At 40.4% G+C, this 23494-nt stretch overlaps 2 protein-coding genes across 14 annotated transcripts in view; one reads left to right on the top strand and one right to left on the bottom strand.

The window, feature by feature from the left end:
* The window catches only part of LOC135220025 (CD209 antigen-like protein E), a 677021-nt gene that overhangs the window by 39127 nt on the left and 614400 nt on the right, over positions 1-23494 (bottom strand). For 3 of the 11 annotated variants that reach the window (XM_064257344.1, XM_064257343.1, XM_064257348.1), the window contains 3 exons: positions 16330-16416; positions 15679-15833; positions 15077-15226 (listed from right to left, as the gene is read on the bottom strand). In XM_064257344.1, coding sequence (XP_064113414.1) covers positions 15077-15226; positions 15679-15706 — 178 coding nt within the window. In that variant the 5' untranslated portion in view covers positions 15707-15833; positions 16330-16416. Of the gene's footprint in view, positions 109-10366; positions 10464-10938; positions 13197-14447; positions 14563-15076; positions 15227-15678; positions 15834-16329; positions 16417-23494 lie in introns of those variants that run through there. The other 8 variants (XR_010315549.1, XR_010315550.1, XM_064257347.1 and 5 more) reach the window with 8 other exon arrangements.
* The window catches only part of LOC135220027 (CD209 antigen-like protein E), a 596816-nt gene that overhangs the window by 4272 nt on the left and 569050 nt on the right, over positions 1-23494 (top strand). The window lies entirely within an intron of this gene.

Genomic DNA, 23494 nt, shown 5'->3' with positions numbered 1-23494 from the left:
TGCAGACTGCAATAATTATGTGCTGGTTGCTGGGAACTGTCCCTGAAGAGGCACAGCTGCTCTACTATCTTAAGGCCAAACTATGAGGCTGGGATTTCGCAGACATAACTGAAAAGAAAACCATTCTTTAAAAAAAATTTAAAACCACCATTTCTGAAACAAAGAAAAATTCTTCAAGAGAACTAAAAGATCAAATACTTTTAGTCTTACTAACAATATTATTATTATTATTATCATTATTATTATTATTATTATTAGCTTATTATTATTTTCAGAAGATGAAAACTATTCATATGGAACAAGCCATAAGGGTCACTGACTTAAAATTCAAACTTCCAAAGAATAGGTGTTTTTTAAGAAGCAGTAAGAAGGGGTAAAGAGAAAGAATACAGGAAGAAGAGACCCCACTTATTAATTAAAAACCAAAGAACAAAAAATGAATTGGATCAACAAATAGAACGTAAACAATGGTGCAAGGAGGAAAAGTACTCTGGTAGTAATGTATTACACCTCAGCTTGAACTTTCTGATGTTCCAGTTGCACAACTTCTCTGGGAGGCTGTTCCACAGTGCAACAGTATGAGGAAGAAAGGACCTCTAGAACTGAGAAGTTCGACAGCGAAGCACATTTACTGCATCTTGGTGCTGCTGTCAGCGAATCTGGTCGATCTCGGCAGATAAAAGTGGATCAGGATCAATTGTAAATGTGAAAGATCTCTGTTGAAATATAACTTGAGAGAAAGTGACAAACAAGAGGCCATCCATCGATGGTCCAAGTCGTAACCACTACTAGTAGGAAACAAAAACCTACCACCACGAACCACTCTATCTAAAAGAGATAAATCTCTGGCAGAACCAGACATCCACACCAGAGAACAGTATTCTAGAAAAGGGAGAACAAATGACCTAAAACAGGTTAGTACATTGATTTTATCACTTATAAAAATATATGAGGCCTTACAAGCAATACCTAACTTTGGTGTGGCATTTGCTGAAACTTTCATTTGATGTTTCTCAAAAGTTAGATGTGAGTCAAAGGTTACTCCAAAAATAGTTACAGCTTCAGACTCATTCTGCAAAGTTCTACCCACCTGAAAGGGAGGATGGAGTGGAAAATCTGTACGAGATCTGATAATCAATCAATAGTGTTTTCTTTTATTTTCTGGAGTTAAGCTTTAGACTTCATACCCCACCAACCACACCATTCCTTGATCCGATCCATGTACCAGTTGAGGTTAAGGGCAGCTTCATTTCTCATAAGTGGAGACTTCACTACACCCACAAATTTGTTCATTATGCCACGTCCCTTGTATACACTAAAAATAACAGTGGAACAAGAACACTGACCTGTGGAACTCCAGACACAATAGTCTTGGTTCACTAAAGATTCCGTCCACAGCAACTCGCTGCTGCTTACACGCAAGGAATCTTGAGTAATCGTAAAACATATGCACCCACTCCAAGATTCTGAAGTTTATAAAAAAAGTGCATTGTGATTTACTAAATCAAAAGCAGTACAATGTTCCATTGCAAATGGCATGGTCAAGTTTAAAAGAGCATCGCAGGTTATACCTAGCTGCTTCCTACAATGCATAATGTCTATCACCTAACGACCCTTTAGATTCACATATTCATATAGCAGCTTAAAAATGTTTTTTCAGCACCACAAAGATACCAAGTCGACATAAAAACACACAGAATCTACTAAAACTTGGGAGACACACGCTAAACACTTTTTTAAAACAAAGGGCAGAACCACCAAGGTTTTCTCCACCTCAGCTATTAGGATTATCTGGAATTTTATTAACATCCCCGTGGGAAATGCACATTTTGTAAGAAGAGGTTCAGGATGACAAGTATCAGGGAGAGGGACATCCTCAGCTGATTGCTTAGCTTCAATAGCTAAATGAAGCAGTCCTGCCATTTCCCTAGAGCCTTTAACCATCTTCCATCATCTGTTAGTAGTGGTGGAATGGAAGATGACCCTGACCCAAAGATAGATGATCCCAATTTGGTCCACCACAGATAAGGCTGAGTAATTACTTCAAGTTTTCTCTTTAAGGAATTATTGTCAATTTCTTTCAGCTGTATAGGAAGTTCTATTTGCAGCACAGCGAGACTCAACAAAAATATGATATTGTTAGATACAATAAGTTTTATGCATACTTACCTGGCAGGTATATATAGCTGTATTTTCTGAAGTCCGACAGAATTTAAAAAAACTTCCGACACACGCAGTGGTCGGCCAGGTGGTTAGTACCCATTCCCGCCGCTGGGAGGCGGGTATCAGGAACATTCCCATTTTTCTATTCATAATTTTTATTTCCACTGTCCCCTGAGGGGAGGTGGGTGCGTACTTGAATATATATATATCTGCCAGTTAAGTATGAACAACTTTATTGTATCATAACAATATCATTTTGCTCATGAACTTACCTGTCAGATATATATATATAGTTGAACCCCACCGTTGGAGGTGGGAAGGGACAGAATAGAAGGATTTTGGGACACAAATGCATGCAGATGATTTACATCTTGGTTCCACCTGTTAGCATAGCCGACTTCGTGATTACTGTCACCCAAGTCTGCTTCTGCTTTACTAGAGTTGCAGCGAGGTAGAGACCTATAAGCTGGTGCCCACTCCAGATGATCTGTCAACGGGGGCCGTGACCACAATGTGACTAGACCTATTGACCATACCATGAGGGCTAAGAAGTAAAAATAAATATATATATATATTATATCATCACCACCTGACCAACCTAGCCAAACTTAATGTGTGTTAACTAAGGCTTCAGAGTTAAGAAGTCGCCGTTGTCAGCGACTCCACAACTAAATTAAGAGCTCTTCCTAACCATTTTCTACAGGATAGGATGAGTAGTACTTCTTGCCCCCAAGATTGTGTCTGCAGACACGTATGGCCCTAGCGAGCAGCAGATCTCATATGCCATCTTCACATCTCGCAGGGAGTGTGAAGTGAACCCAGGAGTTGCTTCGCTAAAACATGGTACTCAGGATGTTGCTGAGTGCCATGCTCTGTTGAAATGCTTCCGAGGCCGCGCCCTCACCTCGTGAGCATTCAGATAAAAAGCTTTCAAATCTTTGGTGCAAACAATGAAGGAGCATTTTTTGTGAAAGAACTCCTTAACCCTAAAACCAGGGTGTACTTCGATATGGGCAAGTCTGGTCTTTTTCGGAACACTGCAGATTGCCCGACTGACTTCGACTTTCTTGATTTTAAGTAGATAAAACTTGAGAGACCTGACAGGGCACAGGACTCTCTCTGGCTCCTGCCCACTAACTTGTGCCATCCTGCTTCCAAGATCCTGGCCCAAGGACAAAAAAGGGTTTCCATTCTTAGGCCATAACGAAAGGCTTAGAGAGCACACCTCCTTGTGTTCTCTAAAGCCAAAACTTAAAATTGTGACGATGGCTTAAAATCTCACTAACCCTCTTGTCGTATCTAGGGTGGTTAGAAGAAGGCCTTCCTGATCACATACAAGAAGTTAACAGGCAGGAGAGGTTCGAATGCTTTGACATCAAGAACTTCAGACTACGTCTAAGTTCCATATTGAAAGTTTCGATCCGGAAATGCACAGTCTGTACTAAAGTCAGGGTGAACGACCAGTTGACCAGTCAGACGAATCAAGGACAGCAAGCTGTACCCTGAAGACCAAAAGGCACTATTCTTAGCTGAAGGAGTGATGTCTGGACTGCCTGGGCGATTCAATCTAGTCAAACCTTGGGGGTGTATCAACGCAACCCAACGTCGTCCGTCAATCGACTTCGTCAATAGAAACTCAGGGCTACTATATGTCGCCTGATTCTCGCACGAGTGTCTGACTCCGAGAAAACAGGCGAGACAAAAGAGTAGATGGTGAGCTAGAATCGAGATTCCACAGACCTCAATGATCGTGAAGGTCTTTGTTGTTTGACAGATGCAAATCTGTCAAACAACATTCTCTGTTGTCTGTTCACACTGGCAGAATTTTCAAAACTCTCGGCAACCGCTAGACCACTGGTAGTTCAGGTGATCTCCCCCACGTTCCGTGGCGCTGGTACTTGGAACTATTCCCGTTTTCCTCAGATTTTCTCTGAACCCTGTTCTCCTGAGGGGAGGAGGGTGGGAATTTAATTATATATACCTGCCAGGTAAGTATGCATAAAACTTTATTGTATCATAACAATATCATTTTTATGCATGACACTTACCTGGCAGGTATATATATAGCTGATTGACACATTTGGAGGTGGGTCACAGACAGCAACATCGTCATAATTCAAAAATTAACTAATTTTTAAAATTATTTCTTAAGTTCCTTACCTGCTAAGTAGCTGACTTCGTAGGTCCTGCCTACTTAGCCTGACTAAACCTTAGTAGCTCTCAACTAGGATGTGACCTGTTTGTTGGAGAAAGCTAATAACAAGGGTCTGACAACTGGACGGGACCAATTTGTTTGACAGGAAACCCTAGCCCTCTCTTACCAGGGGCATTCATGCTAGGATAAGTTAGACCACCTGAACCACACACAAAGCTAACGTAACACATTACACTTCACATACTGAAGAGGAAATAACCCTCTCAGACAACCATAAAAAGAACACCACTTAATTAAATACCCTAGCATGTTAGTAATCTATCGTTGCTGCCGTCGATCGAGACGATTCGTACGGACTTTTGCAATCCTGTAACGAACCTCTAGATGATCGTTACATTCTACGCCTGTTGTTATAATAGGCTCTTTCTCGTAAACTCGAGCAGGGACCGAGAGAAGATACTTCTTAAGATATGAGAGAGCTGTGGAATATCAGAGTTGATGTGGACCACTGGTTCCAAAAACTCGTTTCGAGGACTGGAGGGACGACAAGAATTGCATTTATTCTTTCTTTCAGATTAAGATCCAGGACATCTGAAACACTATCCAGATGTCCGGCACCTTCTTTCTATCATGACGCACTGAGAGATGTCAGAATAATTCCTAGATCTTGAATAATATTTCAGTTTCCCGGTAGGAAAAAACTGTGGTCTGAATTGCAGTCTATTCGGGGAAACAAAACAACTTCTTCAGGAAGGAAATCGGTCCCCAGCAAGCTCATCCATTCCCTCCCCGAGTATGCTTACTTCCCTATAAGGCTGTGCTTTGCCTAAGCAGGAGAGCATATAAAAGTGCAATGTTGCGGTAGACTCGTAGTTCTATACCGTGTGGTAACGAGCACCGAAAGGATTAAGAGATAACTCTGTTGAACATAGTAAGGCAAAACTAATGCAACGTTTATTCATTCACGTAAGAAATCCCCTCAATCTTAGGCTAAAGTCCGTGATTGTAGGACAGAGATACAGTTAGTCAGTCAATCCCGCAGGAGAGACGTAACCGCCAGCACAGAGATACGGTTAGTCAGTCAATCCCGCAGGAGAGAGACGTAACCTACAGAGCATGACAGCGCACGATCTGTTACTGGCTCGGTTGGAAGTTTGGAACTTGGACAGTCAGACACAGCAGCAGCCAGCAGCTTACGAACGTCGTCTCTTAACTTTATGTCTGGGTTGCCAGCTACCCTATTCTACGAAGAAAATAGGTCGTTTTTTTTATTTTTTGAGCAAAAGAGACTCTCAGCTGGTATATTTAAGCGAAAACAGAAAACGCTAAATATATAGATGCGTTTGTGTCGTCAGAACACTACCATACAAACGGTAAAAGATAAATCGGAAACTCCTGGAAGGCTGCAGGAGTGACGATTAAATGTCCTAAAATAGTAGACAATAGACCTCTCGGTTGCCATCCGAAGAGGTAACTACAGCAAGCGTGTATGACTTGAACCAACCAGTAGTAAATAACGCAAGGCAAAAAATTTTATTATATCACAATAAAGTTTTGTTCATACTTACCTGGCAGACATATATATAGCTGAATTCGGAAATACAGCTACATACATATCTGACAGGCAAGTTTCATGAACAAAACTTAGAGAATCGAAGCAGTCAGCTCAAGCTTCTTAAGATACTGGACATAACGTTCGTATGACGTAGTCTACAAGTCTATTTCTTGTACGAGTCTGCGAATGAGGAAGGAGAGCTCTTCCGAACCTTGTCCTTATTCGCTTACGCAATATCAAGTTAATGAGATGTTTGTCAATGAGAACTAACCCATTAACGGTACAGAGATATTTTGTCAATGAGGGGAGACCCAATTACTTGACAAAACGATAGTATATTGTCAATGGGGGGAAAGTCACTGAATTGACAAAACGCAATCAGGAAGTCGAGCCTTTTATTTTTCGATTCCCGTCTCAAACAAGGAAGGGACAAGAATCCTGTTAAGAGACTGGGCTTACGGTAGGTAGAACGACGATGCTCAATCGGCATGGAAGTCTCGACTAGAAACTAACAAAATCTATCATCTGAAAAACCCTTTCAGATGGTCTAAAAAGCTTTAAATTTATTGGCAGTATGGCAAAGGAAGTCCTGTCTTGCGCTTTCCTGAAGAGCGTCCTTTTGATGAGTGCCTTTGCAAGAATCCTACTGAACGTTGCCGAAAAATCCTGACGTTCAGGACGTCGAGCCTTTACATAACCCGTAACTGTCTTATCTCAAAGTCTTGACTGAGGTAGAGAAAACGAGATCTTCCCTTGAGCTTTCCTTAACTCCATCCACCTTTGCGAAAAGCAATATAATATTGACAGAGACCTCTTGAATTCCACGAAACCCGAGGTGCTTGCTGGGTTTCGAAGACTAAGTTTTCTGTTCCACTTTCTTGAGGCTCAAATCTTAAACAAGAGCTTGAAGAGTTCAACAGAAACGTTCTGGTGCGCGCTCGGCGTCCACTGGCGAGGACGCTCGGCGTCCACTGGTGCGTGCGTCCATCCGACCGCGTCCTGTTCAAGCCGAATCGTCCAAATAAGCGTGCGCTCCTGACAGGCGTCAAAACAAGCGAGAGAAACTGCCTTCTTTTTCCTATTTCTTGGTGGAAAGAAGTACACGTGATCAGGCAACTTTCGCCTTCTTACTTCTCACAGAAACACATAACGAGGGAGAAGGGACGTGAAGCGTCCTCTTCTATAAAGCTTCTTAGAGGGCGCGAGTCCTTCCGAGAGCTCCAACCCTTGTGCGGGGAGGACGCCTCGGAGGACGAGAAGCAATCCTTCAGGATTGTGCATTTGCACGCACTTTGGCAGTCTGGGATTTTCATCAGAAACTGCCGAAGGCACGCCAGATCGGTGGGGTTCCCTGTAAACCCTCCTTCGGCTTTCGACATGCCCTCTCCCTTGGTTCTGGGAGTTCGACAGAGGTCTAGACCTAGAGGCGTTATAAGGCGATCTGACGCACCCTCCACTACACAAGGGGCACTGTCACTGCACTTAGCCACTTCACTATTGCTCTCTAAAGCAAGCACTTTCGATTCTAAGTTACGAATCGAAATAGTATAAGAGAAAGGGCAATAACCTCTACAGACACTGTTTAGGGCCCGAAGGCAACATTACAGGGTTAGGCGTAACAAAAAACAGAAGTAGAACTCTTCACAACAATGAAGGAGAGCGATCACCTCTTCGCAGACATAGTCATAAACCCGTAGGCCATACTACAGCGTTAGGCAAAATAAAGTCTACCGGAAGGTTAGCAGTATCACTACCCTGACTTTCGTAATTGATTAATTGCGTACATACTAAACAAACTTTTTCCTTACGGAATTAGACACGTTTACTGATTAATTGCGTACATACGAATCATACTTTTTCCTTACGGAAATAGACATGTTTACTGATTAATTGCGCCCCCCAAGTCCCCCAAGTGCGGAACTACCGAAGCTTTCGGTAGCCACACCCTATCTTTGCAGACAACCCCCAATCTGAAACTAGCCTAACTAGATTCAGATATCTTATGCAAAAATGAATCAAATTCAAATCAATTTAAGATAGCGTATGCCTAGCCACAAATCCAAGTAAATAAATTAAAAGACAATTAGGATACTAGCGGCAAATGAAGTTTCCAAAATCCTAAGCCGGAGGTACTGAAAACAGGTGTTTTCAGTACCGGCGACAGAAAATTTTATGAATAGAAAATGGGAATGGTTCCTGATACCCGCCTCCCAGCGGCGGAATGGGTACTAACCACCTTGGCCGACCCACTGCGTGTGTCGGAAGTTTTTTAAAATTCTGTCGGACTTCAGAAAATACAGCTATATATATACCTGCCAGTTACGTGTCATGCAATAAAAAGTGTAATTTTCATTCAAACAATTTTGTCACCATGAGTTGAATTTGGTGTTTTCATGGTATGCTCGTCTACATTTATCATCAAACCATGGCTGGTCATTTGTCCCAATTGGATGACCTTTCTAGGGACATACCATATTAAAATAGCCATCAGCATTTCATTAAGCTTCTTCGGGTATCAGGATCTAATATGGCATCTGAAATATCAAGCGCCTGACAAGGTTCCATCTTCTGATCCCCCAATGGCTCTAGATTGCAGCCAGACCATTTATCCAATAGTGGCATTAGGAACATACTGATTGACAGATATGTCATATCAATGGCACAATGATCAGAGGCCGCCTATATATTCATATGCCTGGACTTGACGATTGCTGAAACATCTGTGAATATGAGGTCTAATCTATTACCAGAGATAGCTGGACAAAATTGGAGGATAAACAGAACTTAAGAGCAGACTGGCCATGTTGATCTTTGGAATTTGAATGTAGCCACTCACTGTGCTCTGCATTACAGTCTCCACATATAACAAATGAAGTTTTTTGAATCCTGTAACTGAGCCATACTAATCCTTTCCCAGAGATAGTCATGTATAGAATTGTCAATATTTAGATTGTGGTAAACAATAAATCCATAAACAATGTAGAACTTACTGAAAACTTTAAAACAAAGAACTTCATGGCAACTACACTCCAAGCATTATGATGATAAATAGGTTTTAGTCTGGAATTAGAGTATACAGCCATAACTTGTGTGTGGGACGATAAATAATGTCAGGGCCATCAACTCCTAGATAAAAACTCAATCTTTGACTTGTTACTACTTACAAGTCTCAGAAAAACATCAATCTTAGGGTACGGGCCACAACTCTGGGAGATTAAGAAAATCTGAAACTTATGTCCTGAAATATTTAGTAAATTACTCTGCAATTTTTCTTACTGAAATGGGTTTCAGGCCCAGAGTTCAGTTCAATGTCATCCAAAAGAATTAAAATTAACAACATAAAGTCAGTATCAAAACTAATAAATAAATTCATAGCAACAGAAATTCTATAAATCAGCAGAACAATAAACAATACCATCATCAACAACAACAGTGCTGTATTTACATTATTTACAACAAATCTGTTTTAAGTATAAATACAATTGGCCATATTCATTGAAAAAAGTGCTGGAAGCAACTGATCTACAGGGTGGGGCTGGCACACCTTGTAAGGCAAATAATAATCTAGGAAGAGGACAGTTGTGATGGATTTAAAAAATTTTAGTAAAAGATCCGAAGGTAAAGATTGGTCAAAGACGAACACATTTTGCTGATAAATCCACCAAGCAACTTTTTCTCATCAGCCGTGTCCTACACACCTTGTAAGGCAAATAAGAAATCTAGGGAAGAGGACAGTTGTGATGGATTTAAAAATTATATAAAGATCCGAAGGAAAAGATTGGTCAAAGACAAACACATTTTGCTGATAATCCAACAAGCAACTTTTTTCTCATCAGCGTGTCCTACACACTTGTAGAAAAAACAGGAAGGTGAATAAAAATGAGGATAAATGCTGATTGTACTCTCAGGCTAAGGAAACAGACAAGCATGATGACGTCAACTACATTTTCTTTTCCATTAATAAAAGTACACATTTTCATGTAACAGACATCGTAAAGTTTCATAAATGACAATTTCATTTCAACTAATGTCGAAATCTGAAACAACGCAATGTTTAATATGACTTTATTGACCTTGCCCTGCCACTAGAATTCACTTTTAAAAAGGGAGTCGCGATTATCTCGTCGAATCTCTTACAAGGATTGTCTCGACATCAGTTCTAAATGCTTTAAGATCAAAAACTTAAATAGAACATGAAAATTGGACAGGTTTTCTCTGGATGCTATTATTTCCATCATTTACTGTTTTCATTCAATGCCTCTGGAGTGATAGAAAATCTTCTCGCCAAGTCCCCATACCTAGGAGGTTGTGATCTTTTCAGATGTGACCGAATTGTGTCTCATAATGATGAAGGGCTAAGAATTGGGGATCAAATTCTATACAAGGCAGATACTTCGCTGTTATGAGCTATGGGTTTCTCTCTTCCACATGTGAATCTATTCCTTTACCCAGGGTAACAGGTAGTAACTATCAAGTTCAAAGATTATTCTTACCAGTGATTCGCAGCACAGTCATCATCACGCCATTTACCATGAGAATTTACCAACACAGTCTTGTCCACTGTCATTGTGTGGTTGGCTGCCTGCCCAGCTAAAAATAATGAACAGTTAAGATTAGAACAATGTTAATATTTGACATGAGAGTATAATGAATGTCATGTATGCATAAATTCGCTACCTCTTTCTGTGTGTGTGTATTTTTATATGTTATTGTACAGTGCGTAGCTTAATTCAGATTTTTAATACTGATTAACATCCTAGAATAAAGGAAGCCAATTTATCTCATCCAAACTATTACCAAAGGATCACTAAAAACTAGAATTCATAATGGCCTATTTGCAAAGTGGAGAAATTCCTTTACTCTCTTTAAATCCATAGACCAGTATGTCCCTTGGCACCATCTATTATAATAAAACTCTGAAATGTTTGATTGTTTGTTTGTTTGCACACTGGAGCACACGATCAAGTGTTAATTAAGCAGTCCTCCTCGTCCCATTCTCCATCCCCTCCCCCTCACCCTCCTAGTCCCTCTCCCCTTCACTCTTCCCTCCCCCTCCCCCTTCCCCATAAACGGAGCTGGTTCTGCTGTAGACTTTTCTTGACTATTATTAGTACAGTTAATCTAACTGTAAGTATGGGTATGGTAAGGTATGGTATGGATATGGATATGAATATGGATAAGGGTATGGTATGGTTTATACATGGGTATGGTTGGGATATGGGTGTATTATTGGTATTGGTATGGGTATAGGAATGGCTATGGTATGGTACAGGTATGGGTGTTTATAGCATGCTTGTTCTGCCCTCCCTATTCTCTCTTTGAATTCTGTACCTAGTAATCCGTTGCTGGTAATAATGGTTCACAAATAGTATTTGAAAGTGTCTGAGTTGGGTAATATCACTCCTCTGATAAAGCAGTTTGTCTGATCACCACTCTGGATCTGCATGACCTCAGTCTTTCTCTAGTTGATCCCCAATCCAACCTTTCTCCCCTCCAGTACTAACCTATCAATCACTTCCTGCATTTCAACCATTGTAGAGGCACTTAGAACTATATCATCTGCGTATTCAAGATCACATATTCCCTGGTCACCTTTTCACTGAACGCCATTATTTATTCCTTGCATTACCTTGGTCATAACATAATCAATCACCATAGTAAACAGTAGAGGGGACAGTATTCCACCTTGTAGTACTCCAGTCTTGACTTTAAATGCATCTGTAAGACTACCATCAACCAATACCCTACAACAAGTTCCATTATGCATATCCATTATGATGTTTACAATCTTTTCTGGTATCCCATAGTGCCTTAGAATCTTTCTTAACATACTACATGAAATGCTATCAAATGCTTTCTCAAAATCCACAAAGCATAAAACAAAAGGTGATTTTAGTTCATTACACTGTTGAGCAATATGTCGTAGAATAAAATCTGATCGTCCCATCCTCTACCCTTTCTGAAACCTGCTTGCTCTTTTAGAAGTATTCTATCTATTACAGGTTTTATTCTATTTAATTTTACCTTGGAAAAAACTTTCATACCTACTGGTGACAATGTGATCCCTTGCCAATTCCCAGTCTCTCAAATCTCCCTTCTTGGGTACTCTAACAATAATCCCTTTCTTTTTCCATTCAACAGGCGTGACTTCATCTCACCACATATGATTGAATAATTCATTGAACACAATGAGTGTTTGAATCTCATCATCCTTCAACATTTCAGGTGCAATACCATCCATTCCTGGTGACTTATAGTTTTTCGGTTGTTTGATTGCCAAAATGACCTCTGCCAGTCTAATGTCACATCTACAGGAAGATCATGTTCGGCCTCAAGGATGTCTTCCTCATTTGGTGGGGTTCGCCTATTTAGCATCTCTTCAAAATGTTCTTTCCATCTTGCTCTGATTTCAGATTCCTTAGTTAGAAGATTTCCATTTTCATTCCTGACAGGTAACTCACCTCTGTCTCTTCTTTCCAGCGACTTCTCAAATACCCTCATATGCAAATCTTATACTTCTTCCATCTCCTCTATTTAGATTATGTTGTCTTATCTGCAGTAGAATCTATGAACCTTCTTTTGTCTCTTCTATAGCATCTCTTTACTTCACTATCAAGGCTCATATATTCAGTTCATAATAAGGTCAGATGTGGGATGTTTTTCTTTAATGATTAAGAGTTAAGTTTTGCCATTCTTCTTTTCTCTCTCTGTTTCCATGTTTCACAGCTCATCCATTTCTTTCGTCTTGCTCCATTTCCCTGTCCAATTATGATGTTGGCAGATTCCTGAAAGATTTCTCCATTTTTATAATGAATACTCACATCCATCTCTACTTCTTCATCAGGTAGCATCTCTAAAACTGTAAATCTGCTCCTGCACTATTGAAGTGAGAAGCAGAACTGAAGTCCTAAGATGCCACATTCGTGATTTTAGCTAGTATAAAAGTTGCCAATAGTGAATTTGTGGGCTATAGAAGTATTGGCACCTCTTTCTTACTTGATTTTATCCAAGTCGATGGCACTTAATATTGCTACTCTACTGCAAGGATCCGTCCACCACCCCAAACCTGTTACTGATACTCCTAAGAAGCTATCCATCCAGTCCCCGGGTATTGGCAGGGGTTTCGATCTTGGCGGGGTGCTGATAAGCGAAAACAGCCATTAACCAAAACTGATTTATGGCTCATGGCGCCGATAACCAGTTAGTGGAGCCTCTGTTAGGTATTATGGTGCCATAACTCTATTATCAGCACCTTACGACACTGATAACCGAAACTCGCCCATTATGGCATCATAAACTGCTGATCTTATGGCGCTAGTATATCTTAAATGGAAAAATACAGTAATTAGTGAATACAGTGTTGCTCCAGGAAAAAAGCAAAATAGTGATAATCTTATCAATACTGCCCAAGAAAAATCTGCAAATTAATGAAAGTTCCCTGTGGAAAAGTGAATTAAGAATGTGTACCACAAAAATCCTTGACAAAGTGAGCCGCGGAAATGATAAACGTGTAAAACCAGGGGAACTGTATATATATATAAATTGTATACTATGCAGCAAAAGAACTGAGCTGACCATTATCACAGGGAAGCCGCAGAGGTCTAAGAAAACTTTATCTAAAACCTAAACACTCCATTCCTTTGTTACAACATTTTTCTCGGTCTAGGGCATTGCCATTGCAAAAAAGGACTGAAATCACAGGCAAAAAAGTGATGAAATCACAAAAGGAGTAGGAAAGCTCAGCCACAAGAGACAGATATGGAGTTGGGGATACAAAGGTAGGGGTAGAGTGAAGGGCTTTACTCTGCAACCTGATAAATTATGATGAAAGCAAAAAGTAGAAGTAGGAATCTTTTCTCAATCAGTATGGAAAGTAATACAAATATTGAATAGGCTTCAGTTTGGATGAACCACCACTGATGATTAAAAATTAAGCAAGAGCACCTGATTCCATTAAAACCCAACACTGACCCTGCCCAGCTATTTGTTAAATATTAGTCTCTGCAACAGCAACAATCGGGATGAGTTCACCATATGATTTTCGACAACAAAGAAAAAAGAAATTTTTATTTACAAAGAAGAGGTGCGTTTAATTGACTGCATGCTTCTGAGTGATACATTTGCTATATTTATGTCTTCAAATTGTATTGCATGAATAAGTGCCAGTGACTATCTCTTCAGGTATGGTTAGTGTTGTGTGCATTATAAAGGCACTCACTTTCTATACTGATTGGGAAAACTCCTTCTACTTTTCGCTTCCATCAAAACATATCAGGCTGTGGAGTAAAGCCCTTCGCTCCTCCCTTTTCTTTGTATCCCGACCTCCATATCAGTCTCTTGTGGCTGGGCTTTACCACCCCTTTTGTTATTTCATCACTTGTTTTTCTGTGATACCTATATAAACTGATCATCATGACAGGTCTGCTGTTAGGTAGGTTAAGTGCTATTCAGATTGAAGGTTTTTCTTTCCATATACTTTGTTAATTAGGTAAATTTGGGATACTGCTTAATGTCTCACTTTACTTGATAGCCTATAAATCAAACAAAGGAAATATAGTATAGTAATATAATCACCTTGAATAATTGCCATTGTCTTGAATACTGCTGTTATCCACAGACCATTTAAAGCAGTTTTCCGTGTCTATGTCATTCAGTCCAATCCAGCAGTGATGCTGATCTACTATTTTATCTGGAAAGAAACATTCTGTGAATACACATCTTCGTGAAATGTACAATCGAAGGCCAGGTATTCATGCACAGTTTTACCAGTCAGTTTCCCCACAACCATTTGACGGATGAGTGATCACACGTAAAGAGTACTTAGAACTGCCAGTTGGACCATCAACACACTTTTGACAATATTTACAGTATATTATGTCATTACATTTTATCTAAAAAAATACAAAGAAGTTGTATCCTGTTTGGACAGACTTTAGTATGAGGGAATTATTTTACAAATAAGGAAATTTTACATTTATTCTATGTTGGTGGGAAGCAGAGGTTAAATAAACTTTACAATATGGCAGGTCACAAGAACGAATTCTTGTTTCCAGATAATAGTGTTTGTTAAATGCCATGGCTTATATGGACTTCTGCTAGAACTGAATGAAGAAAATAATAAGAGAGAGAGAGAGAGAGAGAGAGAGAGAGAGAGAGAGAGAGAGAGAGAGAGAGAGAGAGAGAGAAATCTTTGTAGTACTTACTTCCAATGAAATCATTCTCTGCATTGCTTGTTATCTTGACCAACTCACTGCCAAGTCCTTTGCAATCACTTTGTGCAGTTCTCCATGACTGCTTATTCCAGCAAAAGCAATAACTGGAACCATTAAATGTCTGGAAGCCCAATGGGCAAGCTGAAGTGAAAAACAAATCTTTATTCATCACTAAACATTAATTTCTACTGTCAAGAGCTGCTATACACATGAATGACGATTTTCTGCTAAAATTTCATTTCTTAACCCATTTTAAATCCATCTTATAAACTGACTCCATTTGAAAGAATGTGCGCAATGCTTCTGCGACTTTAAAGCCTTGAATTATTAAATTTAAATTAAGATCCATTGCCTTTAACTTATATTTAAATTAAGATCATACCTTACTTATCATAATAGGAGACACCCTCTGAGCTAGGAATACCTTCTTATGGCATTGATATTTAATTATATGATTTATAGCATTTAGGAATTTGTCCTATGCTAATAAAACTATTTAGATGTTTAAACAATTATTAAAGTATCAGGGATAACAATATTTATCATTAGTGTTCACGGTACTTGTAATAGATAGAATAAGGATGAATAATTACTTTTTACTTCAGTTGTAGCTGGGGTCATGGTGGTTGAAGTTGAAGTATCATTAGTAGGGGAGTTGTGGTGGTTGTAGTAGTATCTGTAGTTGTTAAAGAAGTCGATGGAGTAGTTGTTACGGTTGCAGAAGTAGCAGTAGATGTAGTCATAGTGGCTGTAGAGAGAGATTTTTTAAAGTCCTGCTCTCTCTCGCGAGAGCTTTCAGAACAAATGAGTTATGTATCTACGAGCCAGCTTTTGGTACAAACATACACAGACACACCACACAGTATCCTGAACAACACACCCAGGAGAAATATAGCTTCATTCTCTTTAAATTGAAGAAATAAAAGTCCTTAGGGAAACTTAACAGTAGGGTAAGATGGCACTTCAACAGAGCATTTGTTTTGTACAGGGACTGCTATTTATAGGCTCTAAGCTACAGATGACAGAGGGGATCAGAAGTTCAGTAACTAACTCTTAATCTATACAATGAAATGCACATTCATGGAATAGAGTCTGCTATTGCATGGGCAGCTTTGAGACATCACGTCTCATTTTCTCCTCTATGTTAACTGGGCATACAAATCTATTCTAGGGAGCAGCAGATAATGAGATTCTAGCTAAGATTTGTTGAATATTTCCATAAGAAATTCTGAACATGAACTTACCATTAAAGATCCAGGTATTGGCATCAGATCTCTCTACAAGATTTTCAACGAGAACTTCATCACAACAAAATTCACATGTAAGCTCAGCTGAAGGATGAAAAAGGATTTAAATATCAGAGTATTACAATAAAAATCAGACTTTCTGCCACCTTTGGAGCCCTATACATACTTACAGTATATGACTACATAGTACACAAGGTTATTAAAGTAATATTTTATATAGTACACAAGGTAATTAAGCAATATCTTATTGGATATCAAAATAAACAGGTAAAAAAAGGCAATGAAGTTTCTTTGGCGCAATAGTTTTCTACACTGCACAAAATGAAGGCCACCAAAAATAAATCTATCTTTAGGTGGTCTGGGTATACTGTAGTATGAGCCGGGGCCCATGAAACTCAGCTAGCTCAGGCAGCCAGTGTTGTTGCGTTGCCAGAAGCACGATTATGGCTACGTTTAACCTTAAATAAAATAAAAACTACTGAGGCTAGAGGGCTGCATTTTGGTTTGTTAGATGATTGGAGGGTAGAGGATCAACATACCAATTACAGCCCTGTAACCTCAGTAGTATTTAAGATCTTAGGGCAGACAGAAAAAAGTGCGGACAGACAGGCAAAACAGGTACAATAGTTTTCTTTTAAGAAAATTAAAAATGGAATTAATAAGGTCTAAATAGTAAAATGTCTAAATTAGTCTCCTGAAGATCATGGTGAAAAGGTGTTGGTTCTCTTCAGCAACTAAATGAATAAATTTTCCCAATTCAAAGAAAATGACAGGGCGTTTTGCAATCAGGTCCATTGACATGTGATGTTCATGAGATCATGATTTAGCTGTAATAAAACATGCACTATGGGATTTTAGCATGAAGAATTGTATCACTTCTTTTATCTCTTCTTTCTGTATTATTTCCCAATACATCCTCTTACTTCTTCCTGATGAACACCATATCCTTTGGAAGCTTGAATTATAAGTCAACGGCCCCTGTGGGCTTCTTCCTCTATGAATAGGTTTTCATCTTCTGAATAATAAATAATAACGTCATTATAAAGCAACTGCCCATCTCTTTAAGAACTTTTGAGTTTAATGTAAGCATTTAAAAAACACTTAAAAAAACTAGTGAAATAGGATAAATAATAAACAAAGAAATAAAAAATAATAAGAAAAACAAAAGAAAAAACAAAAAAACACATGAAAAAGACTCATAAAAAAACACTTCTTACCATAGGGAAGAAAGTGTATTCCAAATAATGTCAGTTTCTCTATTGGTCCAAAAGGAAAATCTCTGGAAAATATAATAGAATGGCATAAAGAACCGTGCATTCTGTTCGTCTGTGGGAAAAATGCTCGTGTTCTGTTGAACAGATGTAAAAAAAAGCAGGTTAATCTACAATGTTGCAAATATAACTTATAAAATTTAAAAAAAATTTAGGAGACAGCTTCTGTATGAATATCAGCCAACGAACATACAAACCTGATTCATTTAAAAGAAATATGCAAAACGTTTAGCTTGTAAGGAATGTAGCCTAGTGTGTCTCAGCAGCCAAGATTAGAGCCTATCTTACAATAAACAAGATTTATAAGAGGAGTACTCACCACACAAATGAGTTTGTGGCTTCCTCTTTTTCCTGTCAGATGCTACTATTTCATCTTAACCATCCATGTTTACTTGTACTCGCACTCTTAAATTAACTAAAGATCAGACCAGTCAGGGTTTATACCTAGTACCAAGAACTTCTAGTAACATAATGACCTCCCCCGTTTTATGCGTTTCACATTTCCGCGGTCTCCACTTTGTTGCGGATTTTTGTGGAACACATTATTCACGTTTCCATGGGGAACTTTCACTAAGTTGTGGAATTTTTCTATTGACCATATCTCTAAAATTATTGCTAATTTGCTTTTTTTGTAGAGCAACACAATTCATTCACTAAATACTGTATACATATTTTCATATTGTGTATGTGACTACTAATTTTAATGATAAAAATGATTTACAGCATATTTATAATGCAGTTATGTCCATTAAGCTCATTCCAGATTGGACCCCATACTGAGCATAATAGGTCTCTCTCTCTCTCTCTCTCTCTCTCTCTCTCTCTCTCTCTCTCTCTCTCTCTCTCTCTCTCTCTCTTGAATTATGTTGCTGCAAAGATTTTTGATAATGGAGCATATTGTACAATAGCACTATCATATTACTGTATCACTTTACAAAATATATCTTTTAATAAGTTTTCATTTTTTTTTACATAGAAAAAAGAAAACAATAATTAATTTCAGCAAATTTTTTCTTTTATACTATGAAAAATTTAATTTAATCTAGTTAACCACAAGGTAAAATAAAAATTAAAATTACATGGCAAAAATGATATTGTTATGATACAATAAAGTTTGTTCATACTTACCTGGCACATATATATATAGCTGTATTCTCCGAAGTCCGACAGAATTTCAAAACTCCCGGCACACCCACCCAGTGGTCGGCCAGGTGGTAGTACCCATTCCCTGCCGCTGGGAGGCGGGCGTAAGGAACCATTCCCATTTTCTGTCAGATTTTTCTAGTGCCACTGTCTCCTGAGGGGAGGTGGGTGGGCACTTTGATTATATATCTGCCAGGTAAGTATGAACAAACTTTATTGTATCATAACAATATCATTTTGTTCATGAATCTTACCTGCCAGATATATATAGCTGAATCCCACCTTTGGAGGAAGGGGGAGACAGATTTGATTTTGGGAAACAATTGCATATATATGATTGATATTTTGGTTCCTTAACTGTTAGCATAGCTGACTTCGTGAGTACCGTCACCCAAGTCTGCTTCTGCTTTACTAGAGACTCCAGCAGGTAGTGACCTGTGAAGCTGTTGAGTTCTAGAGGATCTGTCAACGGGGGGCGTGACCACAAATTGCCAACCTAAGGATCCTATATAGACCTCCAATTTCGGTACTGCATTCCTAGAGGTGCCAGCAAGGACGTGACCTGTGTAGCTGGTGCGCTCTAATGAACTGTCACGGGGAGCGTGACCACAATGTGACAGATCATATAGGTGTTGTTTAGACACCGAATGCTGTTAATGCTTCACTGGAGGTGCCAGCAAGGACGTGACCTATGTAGCTGGTGCGCTCCAGATGATTTGTCAATGGGGGCGTGACCACACTGTGACAAAAAACATTTTACCCTACTGTGAGGGCGAAGCAAAACATTACCACCTGACCTAGCCTATCTGGTTAAACTTCGTAAAACCAAGGCTAATGGAGGGAAGTCCGCCTAAGGCGGCCTACCCAAGACCACAAAAAACTAAACACCTACATAAACATATAAAAATAAATAAAAAAGAAATAAAAATTAAAACGTCCAAACTACATATTATTTTCTAAAAGATAGGAAGAGTGCTACTCTCTGTCCCCAATATATTGTCTGCTGCGACATATGGGCCCAAAGAGTAGCAGTTCTCGTATGTAATCCTCACCTCCCGAAGGTAGTGCGAGGCAAACACTATGAATTACTACACCAAAATGTGGTCATTCAAGGATGTCATTGAGTGCCATGTTCTTTGGAAGGCACCGACGTAGAAATAGCCCTCAGTCCATGCGCATTCACCTTCAACACTTTCATATCACTGTCTTGACAGGATGAATGCACTTCCTGATGGTGCCCCTCAAGAAAAAAGCCAAAGCATTCTTTGACACTGGTAACCTTGGCTCCTGACCAAACACCACAAGTTATAAGAAGGACCATCTTATGAAACCTTGGTTCCTATCTTTTCAGACAGAGGGTTGACTTCCTAGCTATTGCTTAGGATTTGCTTCGTCTCAAGAGCCTCAGCGAGGATGTGACCTATGGGTAAGAGTTCTTGTGGGTTTGCCGATAGGGTCTTTATCCACTTACTCGGCAAAGCCTAACTGGCATTTGTCAGTGGGTGCTAATCACATCACTGACATATACCTATGCCTATTAGCATAATTAGGAGCACAACACCGCTCCCGATCACCCTGATCCTAACACGAGGGTTAGCCGCTTTAAATTTTTAAAAAGCGGTTTTAAAGACTAAAAAATTGAACTCACATAGTTAATGGATCAGTGTCGGCTCCCTATCCCAGCAACGTATCCGCAGACACGAACAACCAAGAGAAAAGGATCTCTTGTAGGTTGAATTGACATCCTTCGTGTAACGGGAGGTCAACACAGAAATTGCATCTCCCGTAAGTGACGCTCATATGTCCTTTATGACATATTGTTATGGAACCAAGAAGAATTCATAAAAGCTCGCACTTCATGCATAGGTTCGAATGGACTGGACATGAGGAACTTCAGAACTACATCCCAAAGTTCCAAGACGGCAACTTGGGTTTTGTTTGAACCTTCATCGTTTCGAAAGATCTCAAGAGATCGTGAAGGTCTCTGTTGTCCGCCAAGTCCAGGCCTCTGTGCCTAAAGACAACTAAAAGCACACTCTTATAACCCTTGATTGTAGAGACTGCAAGTTTTGCAAGTTTTAGCTCCCTTCTCAGAAAAGGAAGTCAGCAATCTGGCTCACAGGTCGTGGTGGAGGAAAATGCCGTTCTTCTTGCACCAACTCCTGAAGACTATCCACTTCGATTGTACACTGCGTTGGAAAACGCTCTTCTTGCACTGGCGATAGCTTTCGCCATTGACGTATAAAAGCCTCTCGCTCTGGCCAACTTTTGGATAGTCTGAATGCAGTCAGACTCAGAGCGAAGAGGCTTCTGAGGTACCTCCTCGAAGTGGGGGCTGTCTGAGTAGATCTGTCCTTACTGGAAGCGTCCTCGGGAAGTCTACTGCAAAGGCCATGACCTCTGTGAACCACTCTCTCGCAGGCCAGGAACAGAAGGGGCGAACAAAGTCATTCTCGTCCCTTCCGACACCGCAAACTTTCTCATGACTTCCCCTAAGATCTTGAACGTGGAAAGGCGTACAGGTCCATCCCCGTCCGAGTCCCAGAGAAGTGTGTCTATCGTCACTGCAGCTGGGTCGAGTACTGGGGAGCAGTACAGTGGAAGCCTCTTCGTTCGGGACGTCGCAAAGATATCCACGAGCGGACGTCCCCATAACCCCACAGCTCTTGGCATACCTCCTGATGCAGAGTCTACTCGGTTGGCAGAAGTTGACCTCGTCTGCTGAAGAGATCTGCCCAGACAATCTCTACGTACTCATCGCTACAAACTACAAACTTCGTAAGGATCATGACGTCCAGTGACCCTTGCCCACAGCAAGATCTCCTTTGCCAGAGCAAAAAGGGTGACTGAGACTGTGTTCCTCCCTACTTCTTCAAGTACGCCAGAGCTGTGGTGTTTGTTGAGTTGATTGGACTATTCGACGAGAGACTTTTTCTTGGAAAAACTGGAGAGCTAAAAAAGATGGCTGCCATTTTCCTTTAGGTTTTATGTGCCAGGACACCTGTTCCCCTCTCCAGGTGCCTGCCACTTCTTCCCCCTTTCACCCTAAATGATGCTCCCCATCCCGTGGTGGACGCGTCGGAGAACAACACTAGGTCGGGGCTCTGAAGCTTGAGAGACGCCCTCCAACATCTACACTGGATTCTAGCCAACATTTCAAGTGATGTTTTACCTCTCCTGAAATTTCCAAGATCATGTGTAGATTCTTGTTTTCTTTCCAATTGTACTTGAGAAAAAAAAATTGTAACGGTCTGAGGTGCAGTCTCCCCAAGGAAACAAATTCTCCAGCGAGGAAATGGTCCCCAGTTAGACTCATCCATTCCCTCCCGAGCACGAATCTTTCCTTAGGAAGGCTAACACTTTGTCTAAGCCTTGCTGCTGACGTCCCTGGGACGAAAAGCTCGAAAAGCCACTGAATCCATCTGAATCCCCAGATACACGATGGATTGGGTTGGGATCAGATGTGACTTTTCGAAATTCACCAGTAGTTCCAGGGACTTCACCAACGATTAAGTTGTTTGAAAATCCTTCAGACACCGCGTTTGAGTGGTAGGCATGAACGAGCCTGTCGTCCTTCGAAGATAACAATTGCGAAGGAGAAGACTGAGGGGCCGCAGGCTGAACTATTCTTCAAAAGAGGCTCGAAGCCATCGAACCAAGACCTCTTCTTTCTTCTCAACTGACACACGTTCGGGAAGATGGTAACCGTGTCTCTAGACAACCTCTGGCGCAGCTGCATGAAATCTAGAGAGCAAGGCAACTGGCGAAAGAGCGGAACGAGGAGAAGGATAAGGGACTGCCTGGACTCTTGATTGGCAGCCTATCAATCCGTTCCTCTCAGCGATGGTGGCTTTTGCCTTTCTCACACTGCAATCAACAAAACAAGTTGTTGTTGCAAGACACAATCATCCTTTTCGATGGAGAACATTCCTTCTCAGGCAAAAGGCTGATCCTTTGAGAAGACGATGGGCGAGGGGAAGCCCTCCTCCTTCTCACATGGACCGCCAAGGATATATGTTAGGAGCGACCGAAGCGCTCAAAAGCATACTCATCGGAAGACGTCCTCTCCGGTGAAGATCGCAACACAGTAGAAAAGAGAGAGGGACGTGAATGCGTCCCCCTCCCTGAGACATACATCATACATCTTAGCTCTCTTTTACTGCGGAAAGCCTTCCAATGCCCAGGAGACGACTGCAAGGCAGAAAGGAGCTAACGGACGAGAAGCGTCCCCCTCCGAGGAACCAAAAGACGACGGCCGCCTGTGCGACCGATAGCGTCTTCGTTCTCTGAGGAGCGAGACCCTCCGAGAGTTCCAAACTCCTCGCGGGGGAGGACGTCTCTGAAGACAAAGAATCTGTCAAGATTCAAATTCTATGAGATTATGAGCCATGACATCAACCTATAGACGAATCTTGACTATGAGAGATGTCAGAATCATTTCTAGATCATCTATGCTATTCCAGTTTTTTCTGCAGGAAAAACTGGAGAGGTGTGAATTTCAGTCTATTCAGGGAAAACAAACTTCTCCAGCGAGGAAATGGTCCCCTGCAATTCATTCATTCCCTCACCACAGCATGTTTCTTCCCTAATAAGGCTGCGTTTCACTTAAACAGGAGTAATTTGAAGAACACTGTAGAAGATTGTTCATTTGTTTCTTCCTAAAAAGTCTCCTTCCTGAGATCCATTACTATTCTCTGATTCTCGGCGAATGTCTGAAGAAGCATTACGTTGTGCGTCCATCCAAGCGT

The sequence above is a fragment of the Macrobrachium nipponense genome, chromosome 1 (genome assembly GCF_015104395.2).
Source record: "Macrobrachium nipponense isolate FS-2020 chromosome 1, ASM1510439v2, whole genome shotgun sequence".
Taxonomy (NCBI): Eukaryota; Metazoa; Arthropoda; class Malacostraca; order Decapoda; family Palaemonidae; genus Macrobrachium; species Macrobrachium nipponense.
Note: the sequence above shows the minus strand (reverse complement) of the source record. Positions and strands in the feature narration are given on the sequence as shown.